Genomic DNA, 22,424 nt, shown 5'->3' on the forward strand with positions numbered 1-22,424 from the left:
GGTTGGGAAAAAACACTAAGATCATCATGTCCAACACCACCCCCATCCCATGTCCACATCCCTCAGTGTCACAACTCCATGGCTCTTATAACCCCTTCAGGGATGGCGACCTCACCACCTCCCTGGGCAGCCTACGTCAGTACCTCACTACCCTTATCTATAGCACAGGTCACACCAACACTGTGGTTTCCATGCTTTCCAAGAAGCCAACCACCTCCACAGAGCCACCTTTCACCACCAGGAAGCACAGCTCCAGCAAACCAGTTACCATCAAATGACACACAGCAGCAGATGGGGTGGGAAGAGGATTGCATGCTGAAGCTGAGGCAGCAGTAGCGTGCTGCTGTGAGAAAGCCAGTTGCAGTGGGCTGTGTAGCGAGGGATGCCATCTGTAAGGCACCAGGTATCAGCTGATATCTACCCGAGAGGTGTAAAGGAACTAAAACAAGAGCAGTGAGTGCTGTCTGTAAGCAGGTGCTGGAGCTTAAACACGCTGCTGAGGTCGTGCCTTACATCAGCAACCCATTTAGCAGAGGCAGATGCTGATGGTTACCCTCTACCTCGGGAGAAGCTTGTGATTTAAAAGAGGTTTTCTAATGGGTACTGCTGGAAGCCTTCCGCCAGGTCCTACAGGGGCTTGTGTTAGACAGGGCTGACAGCGAGCAGCGTGAATGATTCACACAGAGCACGTCATGCTGGTTTGCATTGACACCGTGTGCCAAGAGGAGAAGGGTTTTCTGCGAACAAAAACAGAGGCAGAAGGGGAAGGCAATGCCCATGTGAAAGCACAGGGAAAAGGCAGTGCAAACAGGCCACCGTCCCCAACAGTGAAGAGGGGATGGAGGGGCTCCAGATGAGGAACCACCAATGTTCCCAGCTCCAGAGGTGCTTTTATAAGCTGGTTCCTCCAAGAGGTTCAGATGTGTGGCTCCATGTAGGGCCGAAAGGCAGCGGAGACAGGGCCACCATTGGCCAGTTATTTCATAGGACACTGTGCTCTTCCCAAGGAAAGACACTCCAGAATCTGAAGGGAAATGCACGCACAAAGGCTTGCTGCACATTAGGCTCAGCCCTGCTGTTCCGTGCACTGCTACCTTTTAAATGCAGCCGAATTTCCCAGGACACAGGCTGGGCTTAGAGCAGCCATGAGCCTGCAGAGCTTTTTATTTTGAAGTAGAGAAAAACAAAGGTCAAAGAGGGTAAATATCAAATGTTAAAAATGCCACTGACATCCAGTTGCAGAGCCTTAGTTTCAACATGCATCTCGAGGTGACAAGGTGGGGGTTTGCATCTTTGCCCCCACTGTTCCAAGGACACATCACTCCTCCCATCCCCTCCTGGCCTCTGCATTTCATCGTCTGTAAACAAGGCAGGTTTTGTCCCTCTTTGCAAGTGACAGCAACCTGCAGATGGGAGGTGTGGGGCTAGTACTGATACAGCATGAGAAATCACCATTTTTCAGTATTTCATCACGTTAACATCCCAGCAACTCTCAAACATTCTAATTGATGGCTTCAAAACGCAAATACAATGGATTCAGAACCAACCATCAAGTGCAAAACCCACAACAACTGCTAGATATGTCATCGCCACTGCAAAACAAATAAACAGCCGCCTACGACGCACAGAGGACTGATAATGTGCAGTGATTCATTTGGGAGATCCTGCCCAATCCACCCAGCAAAGGCGCAAAGCACCTCTTCCATAGAATCACAGTATGACTGGGTTGGAAGGGGCCTCAAAGCCCCCCCTCTGCCTTGGGCTGGCTGCCCCACAAGCTCAGGCTGCCCAGGGTCTGGGGCACTTCCAGGGATGGGGCACCCACAGATCTGGGCAGCAGTGCCGGCACATCACCACTCTGAGTAAAGAATTCCCCTAACATCTAACCTACATTTCCCTAAATTAATTCCTTCTCCTTATCATGGCCATCAAGGAGCTGAGCACTGCCAAAGCTATAGAGTCATCTGTGTTGGAGAAGACATTCAGGACTGTGTAGCCACCAGGCTGATCCATCCACCCAGTCAAGCAGCTCATGGATGCTACTGCTAACTGAAATAGGGAAGAACTGGAATAAACAGCTCCGAAAGCAATCTCCAAAAGCAAGAGCTCTCTGCCGAGTGCTTTGTGAAGAGCATCAAAGCGAGCCCTTCACCCGCAGCCTGCAGACCACAGGGAGTCCACAGAGCACATCTGCAAGAGAACAGCAAACACAGAGCAGCTGAGGCATGCTGGCAAACAATTTCCAAGGAGAAATCAAAGGGGAGACCCTTGCGTTGCCTCGTGGCTGTGGGTTTTTCTCTTTTGTCCCACCAGCTGCGGGACCAGATGCCATTCCCAGTGACATGGGGGATGTGGCACTCCCAACACGCTTGTCTTGTCAGGCAGCGTGTTCACATGGGGCCTGGGGCCTCAGGGAGAGGTGGCACAGGCAAGCGAGGCGGAGAGGTGCTCAATGAATATGGATGCCCACCTGGCTGCTGAATGTAGATGAGCATCGCTCCTTTGCGTCAGCTGCAGAAGGTGCTCAAGTGCCGTGTCAGTGAGACGAGAACTTCCCCGGAGCACAGCAACAAGTGCAGCCCAAACCTACATCCCCATTACAGCTAAGAGCAAATTGACAAACACACAGTGGGCACAGACATCCTGCCCTCCTCTAAACCACTCCGCAAGATGCCGCCACCCGCTGAAGGAAACACAATGTATGCTTCCAACTCAATATTTGCTGAGCATGTTTGTTGGCATCTTGCTATCATTCATGGCATCTCCACAAGACTTCTCCATGAACACCTCCAAGGCATTCACCATAGAACCGTTAGAGTCGGAGGGGACCCTTAGGGGCCATCTGGTCCTATTGCCCTGCACTGAGCAGGGACACCCACAGCCCCATCGGTGCTCAGAGCCCCTCTAGCCTGACCCGGCTGTCTATAGGGATGGGGCACCCACCAAGTGTTTGGCTTCAAACCATTTGATCCTGCTCAAACACAGGCTAGCAGAAACCCCTGATTCCATTGACAACACATGCTCGTGCCTTTGACGCTCCACTCATTAATCGCTAAAACTTAACCTTATTCGTCATTTGTTACGCCTCAAAATTGGATAGGAAAATAAGATTCAAATGAAGCGAAGCGAAAAGATTTCAGAGATGGTACAGAAAGCTCCTGGAGGAGCTGAAGAATACTCTCAGGAGACTGGGAACACAGCGCTAACCCAACCTGAAAGAAAGAAGATCTTAAGACAAAGAAATCTTGCCAAATTGATCCTTTAATTATAACATTAGTCGTTTCTTTCAAAGACTTAGTGCAAGAGCTGAGGGTGGGGGGCAGAAAAGACTTAAAGGGAGAAAAGACTTAACATCACCAGGATGAGTGGAAGCAATTAGGAGGATTTAAATTACTCTCTTGTTTGGTACAAGGCAGATAGATTTCATTTCTCTTGCCATCGTTGCTCAGTTTCTTGCTTTGGCATCGCCCTGGGTTACACCAGCCCTAGGACACACGATGTACCGAGTCGTGCTCCTGAGCTCCCAGCCCCACAGCACTGCAGCGGCTGCTCCTTCCCTGCTCTCTCTGATGCTCCTGCCAGGGTTATTTCAGAAGCCTGTGGAGCTTTAAAAGCTGAGCAGTCTCATCTCCTTGGGCTTTATACCTGCGAAATGTGCACAAAGAGGAACGGGGCCAATTTTATTTTATTTTTCCTCCATTCCTGCTTTCAGTTGGAATTAATTGATCTGTAATAGCACCCATAGAGGGGAAAAAGTTAATAGACACAGTAATAAATGCCAAAGCCCCAGAAGATCTGGCTCTTCAAGCCCCTGCCTGGAGCGACTCCATCTCTGCTAATAGCAGTGCATGCAATTCCAGCACATGTGTGCATGTTAGTATTTAGAGAGCAAACCGAGGGGCCTCGGCATGATGAAAATCATTGCTTTTTCTCTCCCACATACTCAGTGCTCAGGAGCAGATGGATCCAGGCTGTTTACATCACGGAGGTCATGGCTCAGCCTAACAGTTGGGGAACTGACTGTTGGGAGAGATGCGCATTGCAACCAGCAGATTGCTAAATCTGGGCTCAGGCAAACTTCTGATGGCAGCAAATGAAACAAATGTCCTCCCGCAGCCTCTTGGCATTCATGACCTGCCTCGGGTGGCTGGTCGGCTCCCCAGTGAGAACAGCTGCTGAGCTGTAGTGGGGAAGGCAGGAGGCCAGACCGGATCCCAGTGCGACCACCCCCTCCCTGCTCAGCTCAGCGCATGTCTCACAACAGCATCACCACGAAGTCAGCCAGCCTCAACCAGGACCTGCAACCAAGGAGGCTGTGGCCTCACTGGTGGCCATGCACAGCCCACCTGGCTGCTTCCATCACCTTGCCCAGCTCTCTGGGAGCTGAGCAGTCAAGCTTCTCCTTAGGTAGCTGGCACACCACTAGAGCATCTCCATTGCCAATTAGGCCACCCACCCACTTGCATCCTTCCCCAGTACAAACCCTATCAGCAATAAACAAACATTGGAAATACCAGCCAGCGCCTGGGAAGAGCCTGAGGTGACTGCATCCAATTCAGTGGATGTAAGAAGGGCTGCCCCACACAGTCCTGGTGTGGACAGACATCAAGGGGGGACCATGCCATCACCATTACACCTGAACTCATAGGGACATTTAGGACAGAAGGAGATGGTCAGCTTCCACATTGATCCCTGCATCCTGACATCACACACCACTCAAAACAAGGATCAAGGAATCGTATGATGTACATGCAAAGAAGTCTCTTTTTCTCCTCAGTGTAGGCTGTTCTCTGGCCACACAGCCATCCCGTGCCCAAAAGGGCATCTTGGAACACACTCAAGGCTCTATACGGCTGCTGATAACACCCCAGCAGGAGCATCCCACCCACCATGCCCCGCTGCCCTTACTCTGCATGGCCTCACCACCAGCCACTCTCCCCACACGCCAACCTCTGTCAGTGCTGGGGATGCGCTGATGCAGCCACGGTTCATTGTCATGGAAACAAGAAGCCTTTTTCTCTACAAGGCCAGCCTGATGGCTTGGAGGAAAATCTCTGTTCCACATGGAAGATCAGAAATGAGACAGTCTTTACCCTATGTCCCCCTCCATGTGCATGTGATGCTGGGTATCCCCAGCCAACAGCCCCCAAACCCATCCCATGCCCACCATGCTCCATCAGCTGGCAAATGAACACCTGGCTACAGACACATCCCAAACTCAGGCATTTCTGTATCTCTGCCTCTGTCTCTTCCCTCCCAGTCACAGTCAACAACTTCTTGCACATCAAAACACCACAATCGTCAGCCCCTTGTTGTGGGACAGGCATGGAGGGGAGCAGCAAGGAATGGGGTTGTGGCAGCACCAGAGCCAGGTGCAGGGCTCAGGCGCATGCCAGGAGGATGGTGACTCGCTTACCCTGACAGCACTCCCAGGACAAGGTTGAGGACGAAGAAGGATCCAATGATGATGAGGGGGATGAAGTATAGCCAATTCCAGGTGGCTCCTAAGGCATCATTGGTCTGGAGGGGAAAGAAAACACAGGCGTGGCGTTACACTCAGCACAAGCTCTGGGGCAGAGGGTACATTAATTCAGGTGCAGGAGGATTCTCCTCCCATACTGACCACACTAAGCTCCTTGGGGTGACCACCTCCTCACCAACCCTGACAATGGGCTCCCTGCCATCATCCCGCTGTACAGTTCCATTCTGACCACATGAAGCAGGCTGCAGCTCCAGACAATTATTCACCAAACAAAGCTTTTAATAAAAGCAATGCCCCCTCATCCCTCGCAGCCGCTCCCCGGCCCCATTTGTCCCCCGGTGTAAGGCACTGTGCACATAACGCCAGGCTGGAGGGTGATGCGGCAGAACGTGACTGTCTGGGGGAGGTGGCATCAATCTTGTTGCAATGAAAGGCTCTTTCTCTTTTCTCTCTCTTTCTTCCCCCTCTCCCCGTGCTAATTAAGCCCTCATCTCTGTCTGAGTCATTGGTACCATGTCTCCCCATCGGCCAGCACAGGAGCCTGCAAGTGGGGAGGTAGGCACCTCTGGTGACCACCACATGGGCAGTGGGGTCACCAGTATGTCTGGCTGTGGGCACCAACCAGAACACAAAAGGATGCTGCTGCAGGGAAATACACCAGTGCTGCATGCCAGCCCCTTCCCTAAGGCTGGTCTCCAGTCCAGGAGATGAGAATGATGCAGCCCATACTCACTGTTGCTCTCCAGAAACACTTGGACTTGCCCATGAGTCTCAGTGCCAGGACACTGCTCTCCAACAGCACCATTTCCCATGGCACTAGCGTTCAAGGCACTGTGTACCCCTTGGAACAAGTGGTGGACCCCACTCTGCTGTTGAGGTGCCATTGGGCATCTACCACCCATGCTGGGATCACTCCCCATCAAGACCAGGCCTGAGAGCCTGGAGCTTTCCCCCAGGCTCTCAGCACAGGGGCTCCATTCCTATAAGTGAAGAAGGCATCTTCCCCCACACCTGTTGTGCCCTGTAGGCACAACTAAACTGGGGGCACTGGGGACCAGCATCACCCTGCTCTGATTGTCAGCATTTGCCCTTTTGTTCCCCAAGAAGCTCAGCATTTCCCACTGCTTCTCAAACCCATAGTAGACAGTGAGACTACCTCCCCACCTCAAAGCTGAAGCGTGTCTAACCCTGAAAAATGCACTGTTCCCACTGGAAATGGCAACCACTCTAATGGTTGTCCCTGAGTCTCAGCCTAAATTTATTTGTGGATGGATTATATCCATTTGTTCTTTCGCCAGCATTGACCTTTGGCTTAAATAGCTCTTCTCTTCCCTGTTTCTCATCCTGATGTATTTATAGATGGTGATTGTGGCCATTCCCAGGCTGTGCTCTGGTAGCTCAAGCAAGGTTCATCCAGTTTTCTCCTGCATGACTGCCTCTCCCTTTTTGTTCATCTAGCAGCCCCTCCCCTGCTCCAGCCCAGGCTCAGTTCATCATCCCTGTACACTGGAGACCCAAGTGAGCGATGCGATGCTGACATGTCCTGCTGCATCCATGCATGATGCTGCTGAGACCTCACCATCATGCCTGCAAGCTTCTCCTCTTTCCCCTCCATCTCCATGCTGGCACCTTCCAGTCACAAAGACCCGAGTTCCTTGCTTTCCTCCAACAACAACTCACCCTGAGAGCCCTAAACCACCACCCAGCCCCATCTTGGTGCTGCTTCCTTCTTACAAGCTCACTTTGCCAACACTACCCCATAGGGAAAGCATTACTACAACAAGCAGCTCTGCACGTTTCCTGCACTTAGAAAACCAGTCCTTGGATGCCAGGTTAGCCCGGCGTGACCTACCTTTGGCAAACCCATGATTCATTTTCCTCTTTCGCCTCCAAAATCTGTTCCGAAATGGCATGCAATTGAGGTCAGGCTCGCAGCCCTATTCCTGCCTGCCTTACTTTTTCCTTCCTCCCCCCGCTTTTAAATATAGGCACTGCATTCACTCTTCCCCAGTCAGCTGGTGCCTCCCCCAACATGCCGGAGCTGTTATAAATATGCAGGACCAGACCTGCCATCTATGTGCCAGCTCCCCCTAAATGAAGAGGGGATGATGCTCATCGCCAAGCTGGTGGGCACGATGGGTTTTGGCCATGCTCACGTTTCTTGGTCACCCTATCCATCCTTTTGTTGCCACTGGGTTCACCAGTAATTTGGGTGAAATGCCCACCTGGTGTGGGGGTCTGTGCCCAAATATCCCCTTGTTCCAGGTTGGATATTAGGAGAAATTTCTTTTCAGAGAGAGTGGTGAGGCGTTGGAATGGGTTGCCCAAGGAAGTGGTGGAGTCACTGTCTCTGGAGGTGCTCAAAAGGGCAGATGTCGCACCGAGTGATGCTTAGTGGGTATGGTGGGGATGGGCTGATGGTTGGACTCGGTTTTTTTCCAACCTTAACAATTCTGTGATTGGCAGAGGTGAGAAACCACTGACTGCTCCTTTGAGCACTCTGCATGAGATCCAAGTTGCTTGAATTCTGGCACTTCCCAATTTCTTTGGTGCAAAGGAATCATTTTCTTTACCAAGTAGCCCCTTTTCCTTTATTTTTGGAGCACCATTCTCTCCTTATTCCCTTCCACAGACAGTAATTCACCACCTTGATGCCTTCACATAGGATTTCCACTTGCTCAGGACCCAGCAGGACATCTCATGTAGGGTCCAGGGAGGCCTCACCATGGGTAGTTCAATCCCCAGACTACACCAAAGCTGCAACTCCTTTAAATGAAGAAACTCCTCCCTGCCTCTGGCCTTGTGCTGGAGATGGGCCCGTTGCTCATACAAAGTCTTTGGGAAACTCAGGAGCTGCCTGATGGCTGGTCTTCCTTCTTCCCTTCACTTTAAGGCAACAACCTTCTCATTATAGAATCACAGAATGATTTAGGTTGGAAAAGACCTTCAAGATCACCAAGGCCAACCATCAGACTGACTCACTGAGCCCCACCACCAACTCATGCCCATTAATGCCACATCCATACCTTTCTTCAATACCTTGAGTGATGGAGACTCCATCACCTCTCTGACAGCCCATTGTGTATTGCTCCATTTTAAAATACCCCCATCCACACTCTTCCTTGGCCGCCTGACCACAATGTGTGTTCACTACCACCTCCAGGAATGCGTGAGACACAGACATACACAAAGCACACCAATAACCCAGGCCACCTCACCAGCTCAGGCCACCAGGGTGATGGTGCTGGCACCAAAACCCCCACATGGACCGACCCTGTTACTTCGGCAGCTCCTCTATTTCCAAAGGGCATGAAAAGGCACAGGGAGCTGCAAAAGCAGGTCTCACTCAGGGGCCAGAAATCTAAAGAAGTCTAAATATATACTGCCGTCAAATGCAAAGCACAGGCTCGCAGCCCACACATACCCTCCCTCAGCATGGGAAACTTTAGGATTTTTTATTTTTTTTTTTGCTGTGCTGTGAAAAAGAAATAATAAAACAACCACAAACTCGTTTTTTTCTACCTAAAAATAAGCAAAAAGCACCTTCTGCCTTTGCAGGGCACCTTTGGATTCCCAATGGTTGATAGAAAGTGCGAAGAAAAGAAGGGTGATGCTGGACAGACAGAGATGGTCCCTGCTCTGAGCAGCAGCACAGCCACGTCCCCTCTGTCCAAATCCATCTGCATCAGGAGAGCCTCTGCGATTTCTGCTCTAATCCAGACCCAAATGGCACATAATTAGATTGGGGTAATATTCAGATATTACCATAACCCACTTGCTTAGGGAATAAAGACGGCTTGGGAGCAAGGCCTACAAGCAGATACAGCGAGGCTGTGCACACCATCACCTCCCAGACCCCAATATTGTGGGGTCTGAGGACCAGAGCTGGCACTGTGTCTCCCTGGCACAGACCAGTAGGAACAGCATCACAATCCAGCCAAATGCTTTAAAAAAAAGTAAGGAAATTAAAGAACTTTCCCAGCAGATCCCCTGACCTAACCAGCTCCCTCAAGACCTTGATACCCACTGCTGCTCCTCAGCACAGTAACAGATCTCCTTCTTCCCTTTAATAGTTATAATTTGATCTCCTGCGTGCAGGGCCATGCTTCACTCCCCGCCAGCTGTGCCTGGTATCTGTCAGTGACCCCAGTGCTGTACAAGATCTGAATGAAAATGCTTTTCTTCTCCAAATTAGGTTAATGAGGAAATTGGTATATTTCCTTCGCAGAGCAAGGGCTGGGCCCTGGAGGGCTGTATCCTGCCCTGAGTGGGTGCCCAACACTGTGCCCTTAGCACAGTGCAGATCCCAGGGTACCAAGGGTCCCAAAATGGGATGCAGGATGTTTGATGAGGGCTGAGTTGTGTGGGCTTGCATCCTGCTGGGTAGGAACAGGGAGACAGGGAAGAGCTTCCATATATTTCATTTTTCCCATTTTCTAAATGAAGTCTCAATTTCAGACTAAGAAAACAACGCGTTGCTAAAAGCATTATGAAAAATTAAGTGTTTTGAAAGTGCTTGATATGGGTGTGGAAACTGACCTTGGTTCTGTTCTACTCTGATCTGCCAAGAAATCACATCCAGGCTCCCCAGCACTGCATACCTTGGGACATCAATGAGACCTTGTGTGAGTTGCCAGCAAGACCTCCCATGGGACACCAATGAGGCCCTCCGTGGGACGCCAATGAAGCCTTCCATGGGATGCCAACAAGACCCTCCATGGGACACTGATGGAATCACAGCCCCTGGGCTTAACAAAGAGGGGCAGAAACCCTCTGTCCTTATAGGGCAGCACTAGAGCATCAGGTTCTGCTCTGTTCCCTTGGCAAGCAGGAGGAGGGTGTAAGCAGGCAGCTCTCAGCAGAGCAAGCCTTCGAAGCTGCAGATCCAGCAGACACAGTTTGTTTCTTGCTGTGTCATTTCAGTGCGCACACATTAAAAAAATAAATAAAATAAAGAGGGGGAAAAAAAAAAACAAGGGAACAGTTGGCAAGAAGGAGAGGGTCTGGCTTGAAGTGCTAACAAACAGCTGAGCCAAGAGGGAGCGAAAACCAGCACCCTGCCCATGGCTGCTTGGGGTGTATGCAGAAGCATCACTGGGTTCACCTGGCAGTGCTGAATGACCAGGAGCCATTTAGGGGAAAAACAGCACACTTGGTTAAAAGTTTGGATGGTGTTAAGCCCTTCCTCAGCTCCTCTTCCCTGCAAAACCCAGCACTTGGCTCCCTCCAACACATCTCCCTCCACCTTTGCCCACCAGCATCTCTCCCTCCATGGGAATGCATAGGGATAAAGGCACGAGTGATGCTCGGGACCTCAGAGCCAAAGGCACAGCATTGTGACCCCTTGTATTTATCACCCCCAACTCATCCATCATGTCAACAAGGCGGGTTTTGGGTTTACAGCAAGCAGCTGTGGCCCGTCAGCTCCCTTGATGCCTTGCCATGCATTTTTAATTAGCAGCACGGATGCTGCTGTAATGCCTGGGAGGCAAAATGGTTTTACCCATCGCTGCTAACAGCCGTGGCCCTGTGCACAAATCAGGGCTGTGCCAAGCCTCCTGCCTTGATACCATCGGGTCTGCCTGCTTCCCACCCCAGCATCAACCCCACACCAAGCAGCTTTCTGCATGATGCCCGGTCCCTATGCCATGCAGCCAACATCCACAGCACACAGTGGGGGGTGACCCATAGCTCTCCAAAAAGGAGTCAAAGCCCTCAAGGGATGGGCAAAGGGAAGGACACCCAATATGTGTCCTCAATATGAGGTATTTTTTGCTGTTTTTTTTCCCCTCAATCACACTGTGATTTCTGCATAGCAAGGCGGCATCTCACACAGGCAGGGTGAGGAAAACAAGGTGAGAGAGCTGAGCGCATCCACAGAATAACACACGTGGAGAGCACCACGGGGCTGATTAGCTTTTTCATGATGCTTTCTACATATTCGGAGAGATGCGCTTCTAGACCGAGTGAAATTGGGGAAAAGTGGCTCTTAAAATCACAATCCAGTTACACGGGGGAATATTATAGTAAGCAATTTCTTTGAGAGATTGCTGAAGCATTTTGCCTGCCATCTCCTCTCCTCTGCAAAGCTCCTTGCTAACCCAACAGGGCTCCATTTCTCACTGCTGCACCCAATGGCTGAACCCCCCCAAACCTGCAGGCAGCGAGCATTCCTCAGAGGACCTCAGCCTCATACACATGCTTGCTCACATGTCCTCATTTGTGGTTGCTTTTTTTTCCCCATAAATAAAAGTTCCAAAGCCCATTTTACAGCCCAGAGCCGTGCATCCCCATGAGACGATGGAAGGACAAGAGGCAGCTGAGGGAGAAGTGAATCAGCAGTGATTTGCCACCAAGCCCCAAACCCTCACTCAATTAGCGGCTGAGAAGGTCCCTGATACTTCCATTAAAGGTAAGTAATAGCTGGAACTGTGCGAGGAGCAGGAAAGGGAGGAAAGTGGGAGATCACAGCCATCAGGGATGTGATGACAGAGCACATCTGGCCAGCGATGCCGGGAAGATCACTTGCATCTCAGGCCCTGAGGCATCCCTGAACATCCATAGCAGCTATGGGTCCCACCCAGCTGCCATGGGGACAGAAGGACTCAAACTGGGGTTGTGGGGACACTCAGGAAAGGAATGGGCTAGCCCTGGTTCCCAGCCATCCCAAAGGTAGTTCTGCAAGGGAAAGTCCCTCTTCATGCTGTACACATTTATGTGGTTACGTCTCTAAGCCCACTGATGCACCAGAAATGCTCTTTATATTCCAGTCTCCCAAGTGGTTCAGTTCTGCCCAGCTTCCCATCAAAGCAACAAGATGCAACACCAACAGTTCCATTGGGATGAGGAAGAACAAAACCTCAGGGCAAGAACCATCATAGAATGATAAAACCACAAGGTTGGAACCATAACGTTGGAAAAGACCACTGAGATCAAGTCCAACCATCAGCCACTCCCCACCACGTCTGCTGCCCATGTCCCTCAGTGCCACATCTCTATGGTTCCCAAACAACTCCAGGGACGGTGACTCCACCACCTCCCTGAGTAGCCTGTGCCAAGTACATCACCACTTTCCAGAGAAGAAATGTTTCCTGATGTCCAACCTGACCCTCTCCAGACACAACATGAAGTCATCACCTCTTGTAGGTGAAGCCCTGGCAATGACTGCTCCCCCAGTCTGGGTTTTGGTGGCCCATTTGCCCCCCAGATGCCAACTAGAACCTCTTGCATCGCCAAAACAAACAGGATCCCAGATGCTGGCAGCACACAGCCTTCACCCAGCTTACAAAACAGCCTTCCTGTTTGCAGCAAAGCAAATATTGAAGAATGTTTCCCCATTGCGATCCATCCAATCTGCCTCCCGCAGAGCAAAACCACTCTGTAAATCTCCAGGCGTTATGGGAACCAGGGTATAAAAACATTCCTGGTGCAATGACGCCGGAGGCGATGCTGAAATTAGGCTGGGAACAGAACTGGCACGGCTGCTTCCAGTCCATGAAATGAAACCCATCGCCCACAAAGATGCAGCCACATGCTCTTCCCGCTCCATGTCCTGCCCAGTGTTACTGCCCAGAGCTGGGGATGGGATGTCCCCTTGGCCAAGTGGAACATGAAGCACAAATCCCTTTATTTCCCATCTCCTCCCCAAAAGGGATGCACCAATCCCATCTCATTGAATTACAAAATCATTTGAGTTGGAAGGGGACCTTTCAAGGCTATGTGGTCCAATGCCCCTGCCTGGTCTCCACCACTCAGGATCTCAGAATTTGCCAGTCCAATTAAATACCGCCTCTAAACCCCCCATATCCCCACATCCAGCTGCCCACAAAAGCCCCTGACTCACATTGTACAGAACTGTGGTCCACCCTTCCATGGTGATGCACTGGAAGACGGTCAGCACAGCGAAAAGGATGTTGTCGAACTGCGTGATCCCATCATTGGGACCAATCCACTCCCGACACTCATAGCCTGGCGGACAACCCTGCACCCCGCAGGGGTGGGGAGGGTCCAGCTCCTCCAGCTCACCTGCAAGCACACAATTATATATTATAATTATTATAAATATCCATTGGAATGGGGGTGAGAAATAGGGGAGAACCTGGGAGCAAATGGGCAACCAAGGGATGTTCGCAGTGTTCAAAGCAAAATGCAGGTCACAACCCCTGGTGGTCACTGCATAAGCACGTGGATAGCAGAACACTGTGCCCAACCCAGGATGCCTCCCTCACCTGAATTGTTTGTGTAGCAGGCTCGGTGCAGTTTCCCACTGTAAAACTCCAGGCCGATGATGGCAAACATGAGAATAGCGAAAAAGAGCAGCAAGCCGATCTGGAGGAGAGGCACCATGGCCTTCATGATGGATTTCAGCACAATCTGAAGGCCTGAAGGAGAAAAGAGGGAGGTCAGATCAGCAGCCCATACCTGGGACACATGCACCCTGTAGGCAGTGGGACAGATGGTGCATCCATCGTTTCCTAGCACAACATCCCGAACCAGGCACCCCAGTTCCCTCCACACCAACAGCTAGTGGGGTAGGGGGAACTACACGGTGCTTGTTGGGTACCCAGGGGAGGGAGGCTCAGCCACAGTAGCAGTCTGGTTTCTTTATTTATCTCCATTCCTGCAGAGGAAATCTTGACCAAAATAAAAGAAATATCCCCTGGAAGGATCCACCCACCACCTCCTGGCCACGGAGCTGAGCCCTGTAGCAGGATGCACCAAAGCTCCATTGGGTCGAAGGAGAGGACATGGCACCAGGGCCAGCAGGAAGCTTTGCCTCTCCTCCCAGTTCCACACCACGTCACCAAAGTAGCATGAGGTCTCCTTGCAACTCAAGGCAGATGGGAAGCAGAGGAGAACTGGGAGCCCCCAACTTACTGGGAATGCCCGAGACGAGCTTCAGAGGCCTGAGCACACGCACGGCCCGCAGGGTGCGCAGGTCCACGTGCGTGTTGAAGTGTGTTCCAGCGGTGGCAAGGATGCTGCAGGTAGACACAAAGAAAGCATGATTACAGCCCCATAGTGCAGGGCTGGGTACTGGGAACCTGCTTCCCATCCAATGAAGCAGTCCCCACCAGCAGGACCCAGTGCGGGTACTCTTGACACCTCCCCAAAGCCCACATGCCACTTGAGGATGGGGCCCATGGCCAACTCTTGACCCCAATCACACGTGGAGCCATCAGCTGCATCAGCTCCTTCAACATGTGGTGCTTCCTTAGGGAACAAGCCGAAAGCCTCGCAAAAATATACAGTAATGAAAATTTGATGCCCTTGGAAAGCACAGGAAGGACTCCAGAGTTTGCTTTTAAAACAGAAAAAACATCTCTGCAAAACAAACTGGGACAGAGGGGAACCAGTACATTGTGAGACTGGCAGTGCCCAAGGTGCCCATAGTGAGAGGGGACACTGAGAGCACAGAGCACGTCACCAGGGCAGGTGGTCAATCCCCTATGGGCTGAGTGAGGAAGAGGAGGAGGAGGTAGAACCAGGGATCGGGGGGCAAAGAGTGGAACAGAGGGTGGCAGCAACCTCAGGGATGTTTGCGGCAATCCAAAAAACTGAGGGAAATTGGGTCATTGTTCCACTAATTCATCTAATTACAGGCCAGAGCGGCTCTCTGGTGCACGGAGCAATTAGCACACGTTCCCTGCCATGCTCCCCGAGGTACGTAGGTCCCAGCCCCCCCCCAAAAGGCAGATTGGTTTCCTAGGATACCCGGCACCACAACGCAAGCAGGTTGGTACCACCCGCTTCCCAACTCTCCTCTTCCTCCTTACTGGCTTACCAGGCTGCTTGCAGAAGGGGTGGGCAGCAAACCTGTCCCTGCATTACCCCGACAGCACCCTCAGCCCCAGTGCACTGAGCTGCTCACCCATGGCACATCCAGCTCTTGCACCCTTGGTGGCACACAGCACCAAGCATCCCCCCAGCTCCCAGCAGTGGTCAGACACCCCAGCTCTCTGGAAGCAAAGCGAGGAGCTGAGCACCCGGGCTGCAAAGTCCTCTGCTAACCCAGATTTGTCTGAAGGGCTCAGCCTCAGTGAGGAGCCTCCAGGCAAGGTTCACACGATTTCAGGGCGAGCTTCCACCGCGCTCCAAATTAACTGCTAAGAATGGGACTCCTCTGTGGCAAGGTGACGTGCTCCTTGTCCTCGCAGGGGGACAAGGGACATCACAAGCTGTGTCATGGAGGGGGTGGGTCAGAAAAATCACCAAGCATAGCAGTGCCACTGCTGATGTTTCTCCTGATCGAAGGTGTCTATGCATCCTTCCTGCTCAGCATCCACGCAGCCCAGTGCAGGGTCTCAGCTGCATGGGACTAAATTTAGACCATTTGAGGTGCTGGAAAAAGCAAGCAAGCATTCAGGCACGCGAGCCTGGTTTCTGTCTGCTTTCTCCAAGCCTCTAATAGAAGACATTGCCTCTCCCTGATAGCTTCTCCTGTACACCCAAAAACCTCCTGCTCTGGATGTCTCACTCAACATTAGTTAATTGCTCATTAACCTCTACACGTGCCTTTTTGGTGCCATGACCCACACAGCACGGTGCGACCCACTTCTGCTCCACGTTGTTTTCACCACTTGCTCCTCACCTCCCCAGGCCAAATTGCTCAGGGAAAAACCTGGCTCTGAAACCACACAGTCAGACCCATATCACATTGGTTTTGCAGCCTTCCTTCTCCCTTTTAAAACTGCCACCAGAACATGAAAAGCTTCATCAGCTACAATAAACCAAAGTGAAATTGGAAGCAAGAGTTCAAAGCCAAAAGCGAGGGAGAAACCCATGGCATCACCAAGCCTGCTAAGGGAGCATCGCCCCAGGGTTGGGCAGCAGCAACACCAAGCATCCCACTGGGGATGGGATGGAGTTCAGTGCTTGTGCAGGGCAGCAGCTCTGCTATCTGCAGAACAATTCAAGCCTTCCCCAACACTTACAATATCCACGTCTGATGTACTAATAATTATTCTTTATTTTTAGGCAAGGACCCAAACTAAAATTACATCTCACCATCCAAGTTATCTGAAAAAAGCTGCCAGATTGGGCTATAAAAATCCCAATGATCTCATGCTTTTCATCATATGTACCAGAGAGAAAAAAAAAAAAAAAAAAGGAAGAAAAGAAGAAGTGAAGGCGTTTTTATAGGTCACCTAGGCAAAGGGGCGAGCTCTGCTTCTTCGGAAGGAAGGGGGAAGAGAGACTTCAGGTGGAGAAAGCAGCAGAGAGGATCTATTGGAAGGATGCAAATGAGAGAGGAGGCAGGATGGGAAATATATGCTAATCCGCAAAGTATAATTGAATAGCGAGCAATCACCAGCAGACAAAAACACGCTTTGGAGAAAAAATATATATATATTAGAAAAGAAAATCCAATGCTTTGTGTTTGCAACCTGGGGGGTTATTTTATATTATTTATCTGCAGCCCCCGGAGCAAGAGATGAGACCCTGAGTGGGGAAACCATCTCCAAACTCAGTGGTGATCAATGTGATGTGCGCTGGGTATGGCACAAGCCATGTCCAATGGTTACAAAGCCATTCTGGTGCACCCAGCTCTGCATCATCACCCTGTTGGAAATATCCTCAATAACCCTAGCATGAACCTCAGCATTGGGGACCACTGGGCCGTGCTTCCTAGTAAGGAGCCCAAGCAAATGCTGACCTCACAGAGTAGCTGAATTAAACATCCCCCAGTGGTTCCACACAAGGGTGGTAGTGAACCACCAGTGCAGCCAGACAAATCCCAGCTCCAAATCTGGGCCAGGCAGGGTGCTGGCTGGCACATAAATTAATATTTATAATTAAGTGGAAAGGCCCCTCAAGGCCTGAACCGCCACCTGACTCTATGAGGGAGATGAGTGCATAATTAATAGACTGGTCAAACAGCTCACAGGAAGGGACCTGATGGATTTAGCCCATTCTAACCCTTCCTGGCTGGCGAACCGACCCCTCCTCTGCAGAGATCACTGTGATTAGTGCATGTTACACCCAGACAGATGCACTCAGCAACCCAGCCCTGGGGATGCTGTACAACCTGAAAGCCTCTGTCCTTTTTTTTCCACACTCTTTCTAGGTTTTGGGGCCGCAACACAAGTGAATTGTGAGGCTGCAGAGCTGCAGGTCCCATCTCAGACGGCACCAAAACAGCACTTTGCTCCAGGAAACCCTGAGCTGAAAGTGATAGGAGCATTAGGGTGACCGCTCAGGTTCCCCAGCCATCCCTGGAGCAAGATGGGGGGGATGCCTGCGTTCCCAAACCCACAGCACAGCCCTGCCCCTACACAGGGCCCCCCCAGAGCCCCCTGGCTCTAACGCATCCCTGATGCTTGCAGTCTGCCCTTTGTGCGAGGTGCCGGTGGCAGGCACATCCTGTTGCCATGGCATATGGCCCATGAATCATTCACAGAGCTCGGGAATCAATTATTCATCCAAACGAAAGACCAAACACTTTACTAATTGTCCTGGAAAGGAAGAGCTGGGGACAGGAGATGGGGAATCACTGTGCTGGGGGAATGGCCAAAATCTAAAGGAAAAAAGGGAAGAAGATGACCAAGGCGAGCAGCCTAAAATCCCATTCCCCTGTACAGATAGATGACATCTAAGCCATTCTGCTAACCCATTCTTGTGGTGTTAGGGCTCCTTCCAGTCTGTTCCAAGCTGCTTTTTGATCGTGCTTTTTTATTCCTTACACTAACAGCAGGATCACCCCATGTGCAGGGAGGTGATGCTCCATCACCAGTTCATCCAGCTCCAGCATCTCCCTCCCAGGGCTGCAAGTAAAGAACTGACCATGGCCCCGACCACTGCACCAAGCAGGTCCCAAGCCCAGCTTCAAAGCACACCAGGTGAGCATCCCCAGGGCAACATGCGCCGTCCCCATCTCCACTCTGTTCTGCTCCACAATGCATGAAGGTACTTCATGCACGTTTTCTGAGAAAAATATATTTGGCTGGGGGAGAACGGGCTGTTTTTCAGGCAGCGATGATGATTTAGAAACCACAGGTTACAAATGGAGCGGGTTTACAAATGCGCCTATTAGTTCCCCAGTGGAAGCTTTAGCATTAGGGAGTTTGGGGTGGGCGTTGATTTCCACCGAGATGAAAAATCTGGGTTTATTGACATAAGAAGCAAACACCAGTTGAACCCGCGTTGGTGCCATCCACTCCTGCATGGGGTCCCAGGAGGACGCTCATGTTTAGCAGCCCATCGTTAGGCTAATTTGTGCCTGCTGCCCACAGGCACCCCAACACAGCGCCTGGGCCACAGTGCCACCCTCATAAAGCACCTGCCTGATTTACATGGCTAAATGAATGCTAAAAGAAAGAGCACCACATGTCACCAGCAACAGTGGTACATCGGGATGCACACCACTGCCATGGACGCCCTCTATTCTGCATCACCATCCCAAAGCACTCGGCGCATCCTGAGGACACTCACAACACCCCAACGCACCCCAGGCATCTCCATGCATCCCTTAGAACATTCATTCTCCCCAGCCCAAAGACATCTGGCCAGACTTATCCATCAAGTCTTAGTCCACAGCCGCGCTCACGAGGCCGCTGCGGCGCTCCGACGTTGCCACCCTCCCATCACAGCACGTGCTCCTCCCACGGCTGCCTGCGAGCCGCTTTGCAGCCCGGCACCGCTCGCTGCAGAAAGCCACTGATAACACAGAACACTCAACACACACGCGCTGGTTTATCTGGCAGGGAGGCAAGCTGTCACTGTCACACGCAACTCTCAGAGCGAGAGCTGCACGGGCAGTTCTGGGAGGGGTTTCCATCTGTCTGAGCCAAAAGCAGGATGTAAGAGGGCATGGCGGTGAAGCGGACTCTGCATGTCCCATAATGCTGGGGGCTGGCACCCTGTGGGCACAACAGCAGCCCTGCACGGCCGCTTGCTCCATTGGCACAGGGCCCAGTGCAGGCAGGAGCCGGCGATGCCAGCGTGTGAGTAATTGCTGAGCGCTGACTCAGCACGGGCTGGGCTGCAGCCGGCTCACCCCGATCCGCCCGAGAGGCTCACGGTGGAGCTCCCAGCTCAAACGTGGCATTTCCCCTTGGCTGAGCCCCAAAGGATGCTCAGGCCAGCCGGCAGCCCATGGGCATTTCCAGCCATTCACCAGTCCCTGCATCACCCCAGAGATGCCACCAGGACGACCCATCCTTCCAACCAGGATGTCTCCAACAAGCACACTCCTCACCCATGCCATGCCACTGTGGGCACACAATGCCCATCGCCATGTCCCAAGCAGCAGGTTCACTGTCCCCCTTCCTCCAACAAACTGATGCCACATCCCACGTATGCCATCCATATCAGGAGATGGGACTGTAGCCAACAGCTCTACAGGGATCCCAGATACCTGAGGTTCCCATACCTCAGTTTCCCTGAGCTGCTTCTGCTCAAGCCAATAGCCACCATCAGTCAGTGCAAGCCCAACGAACGACACCTGCTCACTTCTTTTTGCGTCACCAGCGCAGCTCATCGTATCCCAAGCAAGACTTGAATCTGGGCCACGACCCCAGCAGGTGACACAAGCAGTGACAACCAGCACCTGGCGCAGCTCATGCATCACCACCCCCAGCACGGATCCCACATGCTGAGCCAGTATCACCTGGAGCTGCAGCCCCCCTCAAGTTTCATGTCACCACCAGGACAAGCCCCGTGCCCACACATCGGTGTCCCCTGACTCACCCACTGAGGACCACGATGAAGTCCATGACGTTCCAGCCATTGCGCAGGTATGAGCCCTTGTGGAAAACAAAGCCCAGAGCCACAATCTTAATCCCAGCCTCAAAGCAGAAAATCCCAATGAAGTATGGCTCCGTCTTCTCCTGCAGAGAGGAATCAGGGGCACAGTGAGAGGGCACAGTGCACACATCACCAAGCATTTCACATGAGAGAAGATTCACCTTGCAGCAACCCCATCCCATATCCCATCCCGGCTTCCTCATCTGGGAGCTTCCCCAGCCCTTCCTCAGACAGCATCAGTTGAAGACAAGAAATGCAGAGCTGTGACTTACTTCTGTGCCATTTCTTAGGGTCTTTAAAACTTCCTGGACCCACCTTCCACCTCCTGACCCACCACCCCAAAATGAGCTCAGATCATCAGGTAGAAAAGGGGCCCCGACAAGGATGCTCACCAGTCTCCGTGACATTGGTGTCTTGTCGTCCTCCGGGAGGTGCTGCTCCAGGGCCAGCACGATGCAGTTGGCAATGATGGTTGCCAGGATCATATACTCGAAGGGAGTGGGAGAAGTCAAGGAGCAGAGAAGTGGGATGGAGCCACCAGCCCCCCAGCCTCCCCACAGATACCCCATTTTCCCCTATAGCTTTGCTGGGATGGCACCTGCAGTGGGTGCCCAGGGGATAGATGTGAGCATGGAGGTGGGTAGTTGAGCTGTGACCAGGCTGGGCTTCATCTGAGAAAGAGTCTGGGGTTGTGCACTGTCGGGGGTTGTGCATTGTAGAGCCAGGCATGACACCAAGCTGAGCACTTGCCATGGAAACTCCCGTCTTGGCCACCCATCACAGAGGAAAAGAAGGGCAGAATCACAGCAGGGAAGCACCCAGACCAAATCCTTGTGGTTTCCATCAGTGGCCACCCACCAACCACCAAGCACCTCGTGCACCTTGCCAAAACCCTGCGGCCACGTCACTACTGTCACGGCCCTGTCCAGGAGAGCTGCCATGGGCAGGCAGCCCGGCTCAGTGGAGCTGGGATGTGTTTAGGGATAGGAGCCAGAGCAGCTTCAGCCAAAACATTTGAAAGGCCACTCAGGGAAATTAATGGCTGATAAGTTAAAAACACACCAGGGGAGCTCTCTGCAGCACGCAGGTTCCATGCAGAGCATCCAGAACATCTCCCCACATTCGGCCAGCACTGAAAAACTTTCCCCTCAAGGCTTCCTTCCAGCAAGGATTGTATTGCCTTCTTTCCTTACTCCCTACCCACAAACGTCAGCTAACACAGAGGACGCAGCACTCGACCACAAGCCTATTTGGTGTCTCTTGTTTCGTTTTCCTGAAAGTCTGTGATCAGTTAACACAGAGCTTTGGAGGGGCAGCTGCAGTGTGGGTCCCCTGGCACTGTCAAGCCAAGAAGGGAGGGAACAGCATGGTCAGCCCCTAAGAACACCCAGAGCTCCTCAGCAAAGGCATTTACCACCTCTGCCTCCTCCCTGCTGCAGTGCCCTCACCTACTGGGGAACCAAGTGTCCTCCCAGCTCAGGGCAGGGTGGTGCTCTCACAGCCTTTCCTCTCTCATTAGGTGTCTAATTGCCGACCTCCCAGCCCCCCAGATCTCAGCACTGCGTTCACCTCCCTGAGAGGCTGGTAATGAAAACCCATCTCTCTTCAGCCTTCTCCTCCTCCTTCGTCTGGCTTCTCCGGGCAGATCATTAGGGAGCCGACAAAAATAGGTTTTCTTATTGATTTATCTCCTTTCCCCATGCCCTCGCCCCTGAGCAGCTGACTGGTTTCCTTAGCAAGTCTGCTAATCCCCAGGCACACCTGAAGCCCGGTTCCCATCCAGGGTGGAGAAAAGGGTGCCTGATGCCACAGCGTCCCCAAGCAACATCCCCATGACCATCACTGTGCAGGCAGATGGGTGATGGTGATGGAGAAGCCAAACTTGCCTGTATTCCCCACCCAGGAGATATTGCTCACGAGGAGAGCACAAAGATGGATTTGCAATGCTGGTGGCCCAGTGATGTGACCTGGCCAAGCAGTTGGACCTCACCAAGTGGATGGATGAATCCATCTCTGGATCCGGGTGAGGTGTGGGAGCTGCAGGGAGCCCTCCTCACCCCCTTGCCCAGCAGGAGCCTGGTGCTCACACCTCCCCCAGCTTTCAGGCATGAAGGAGCAGAAGAAAAAGGCAGAAGCCACCTGGGTATCTCCAAAGGGCAGGAGTGATTCCACCCTGCTCCAGCATCTCCTACAAATG

General features: G+C 52.1%; 1 protein-coding gene across 14 annotated transcripts in view; it reads right to left on the reverse strand.

The window, feature by feature from the left end:
* CACNA1E (calcium voltage-gated channel subunit alpha1 E) overlaps positions 1–22,424 on the reverse strand; it is an 80,749-nt gene that overhangs the window by 38,676 nt on the left and 19,649 nt on the right. For all 14 annotated transcript variants that reach the window (XR_014932964.1, XR_014932963.1, XM_085512082.1 and 11 more), the window contains 6 exons: positions 20,620–20,725; positions 20,171–20,310; positions 14,360–14,463; positions 13,711–13,863; positions 13,326–13,507; positions 5,417–5,520 (listed from right to left, as the gene is read on the reverse strand). Coding sequence is in view for 12 of the 14 variants with exons in the window: in XM_085512082.1 (XP_085368208.1) it covers positions 5,417–5,520; positions 13,326–13,507; positions 13,711–13,863; positions 14,360–14,463; positions 20,171–20,310; positions 20,620–20,725 (789 nt within the window). In the remaining 2 variants the exon portion in view is untranslated. The remainder of the gene's footprint in view (positions 1–5,416; positions 5,521–13,325; positions 13,508–13,710; positions 13,864–14,359; positions 14,464–20,170; positions 20,311–20,619; positions 20,726–22,424) is intronic.

Source organism: Coturnix japonica, chromosome 11 (genome assembly GCF_054131305.1).
Source record: "Coturnix japonica strain WE chromosome 11, WE-NBRP24, whole genome shotgun sequence".
In the NCBI taxonomy this organism is placed as follows: Eukaryota; Metazoa; Chordata; class Aves; order Galliformes; family Phasianidae; genus Coturnix; species Coturnix japonica.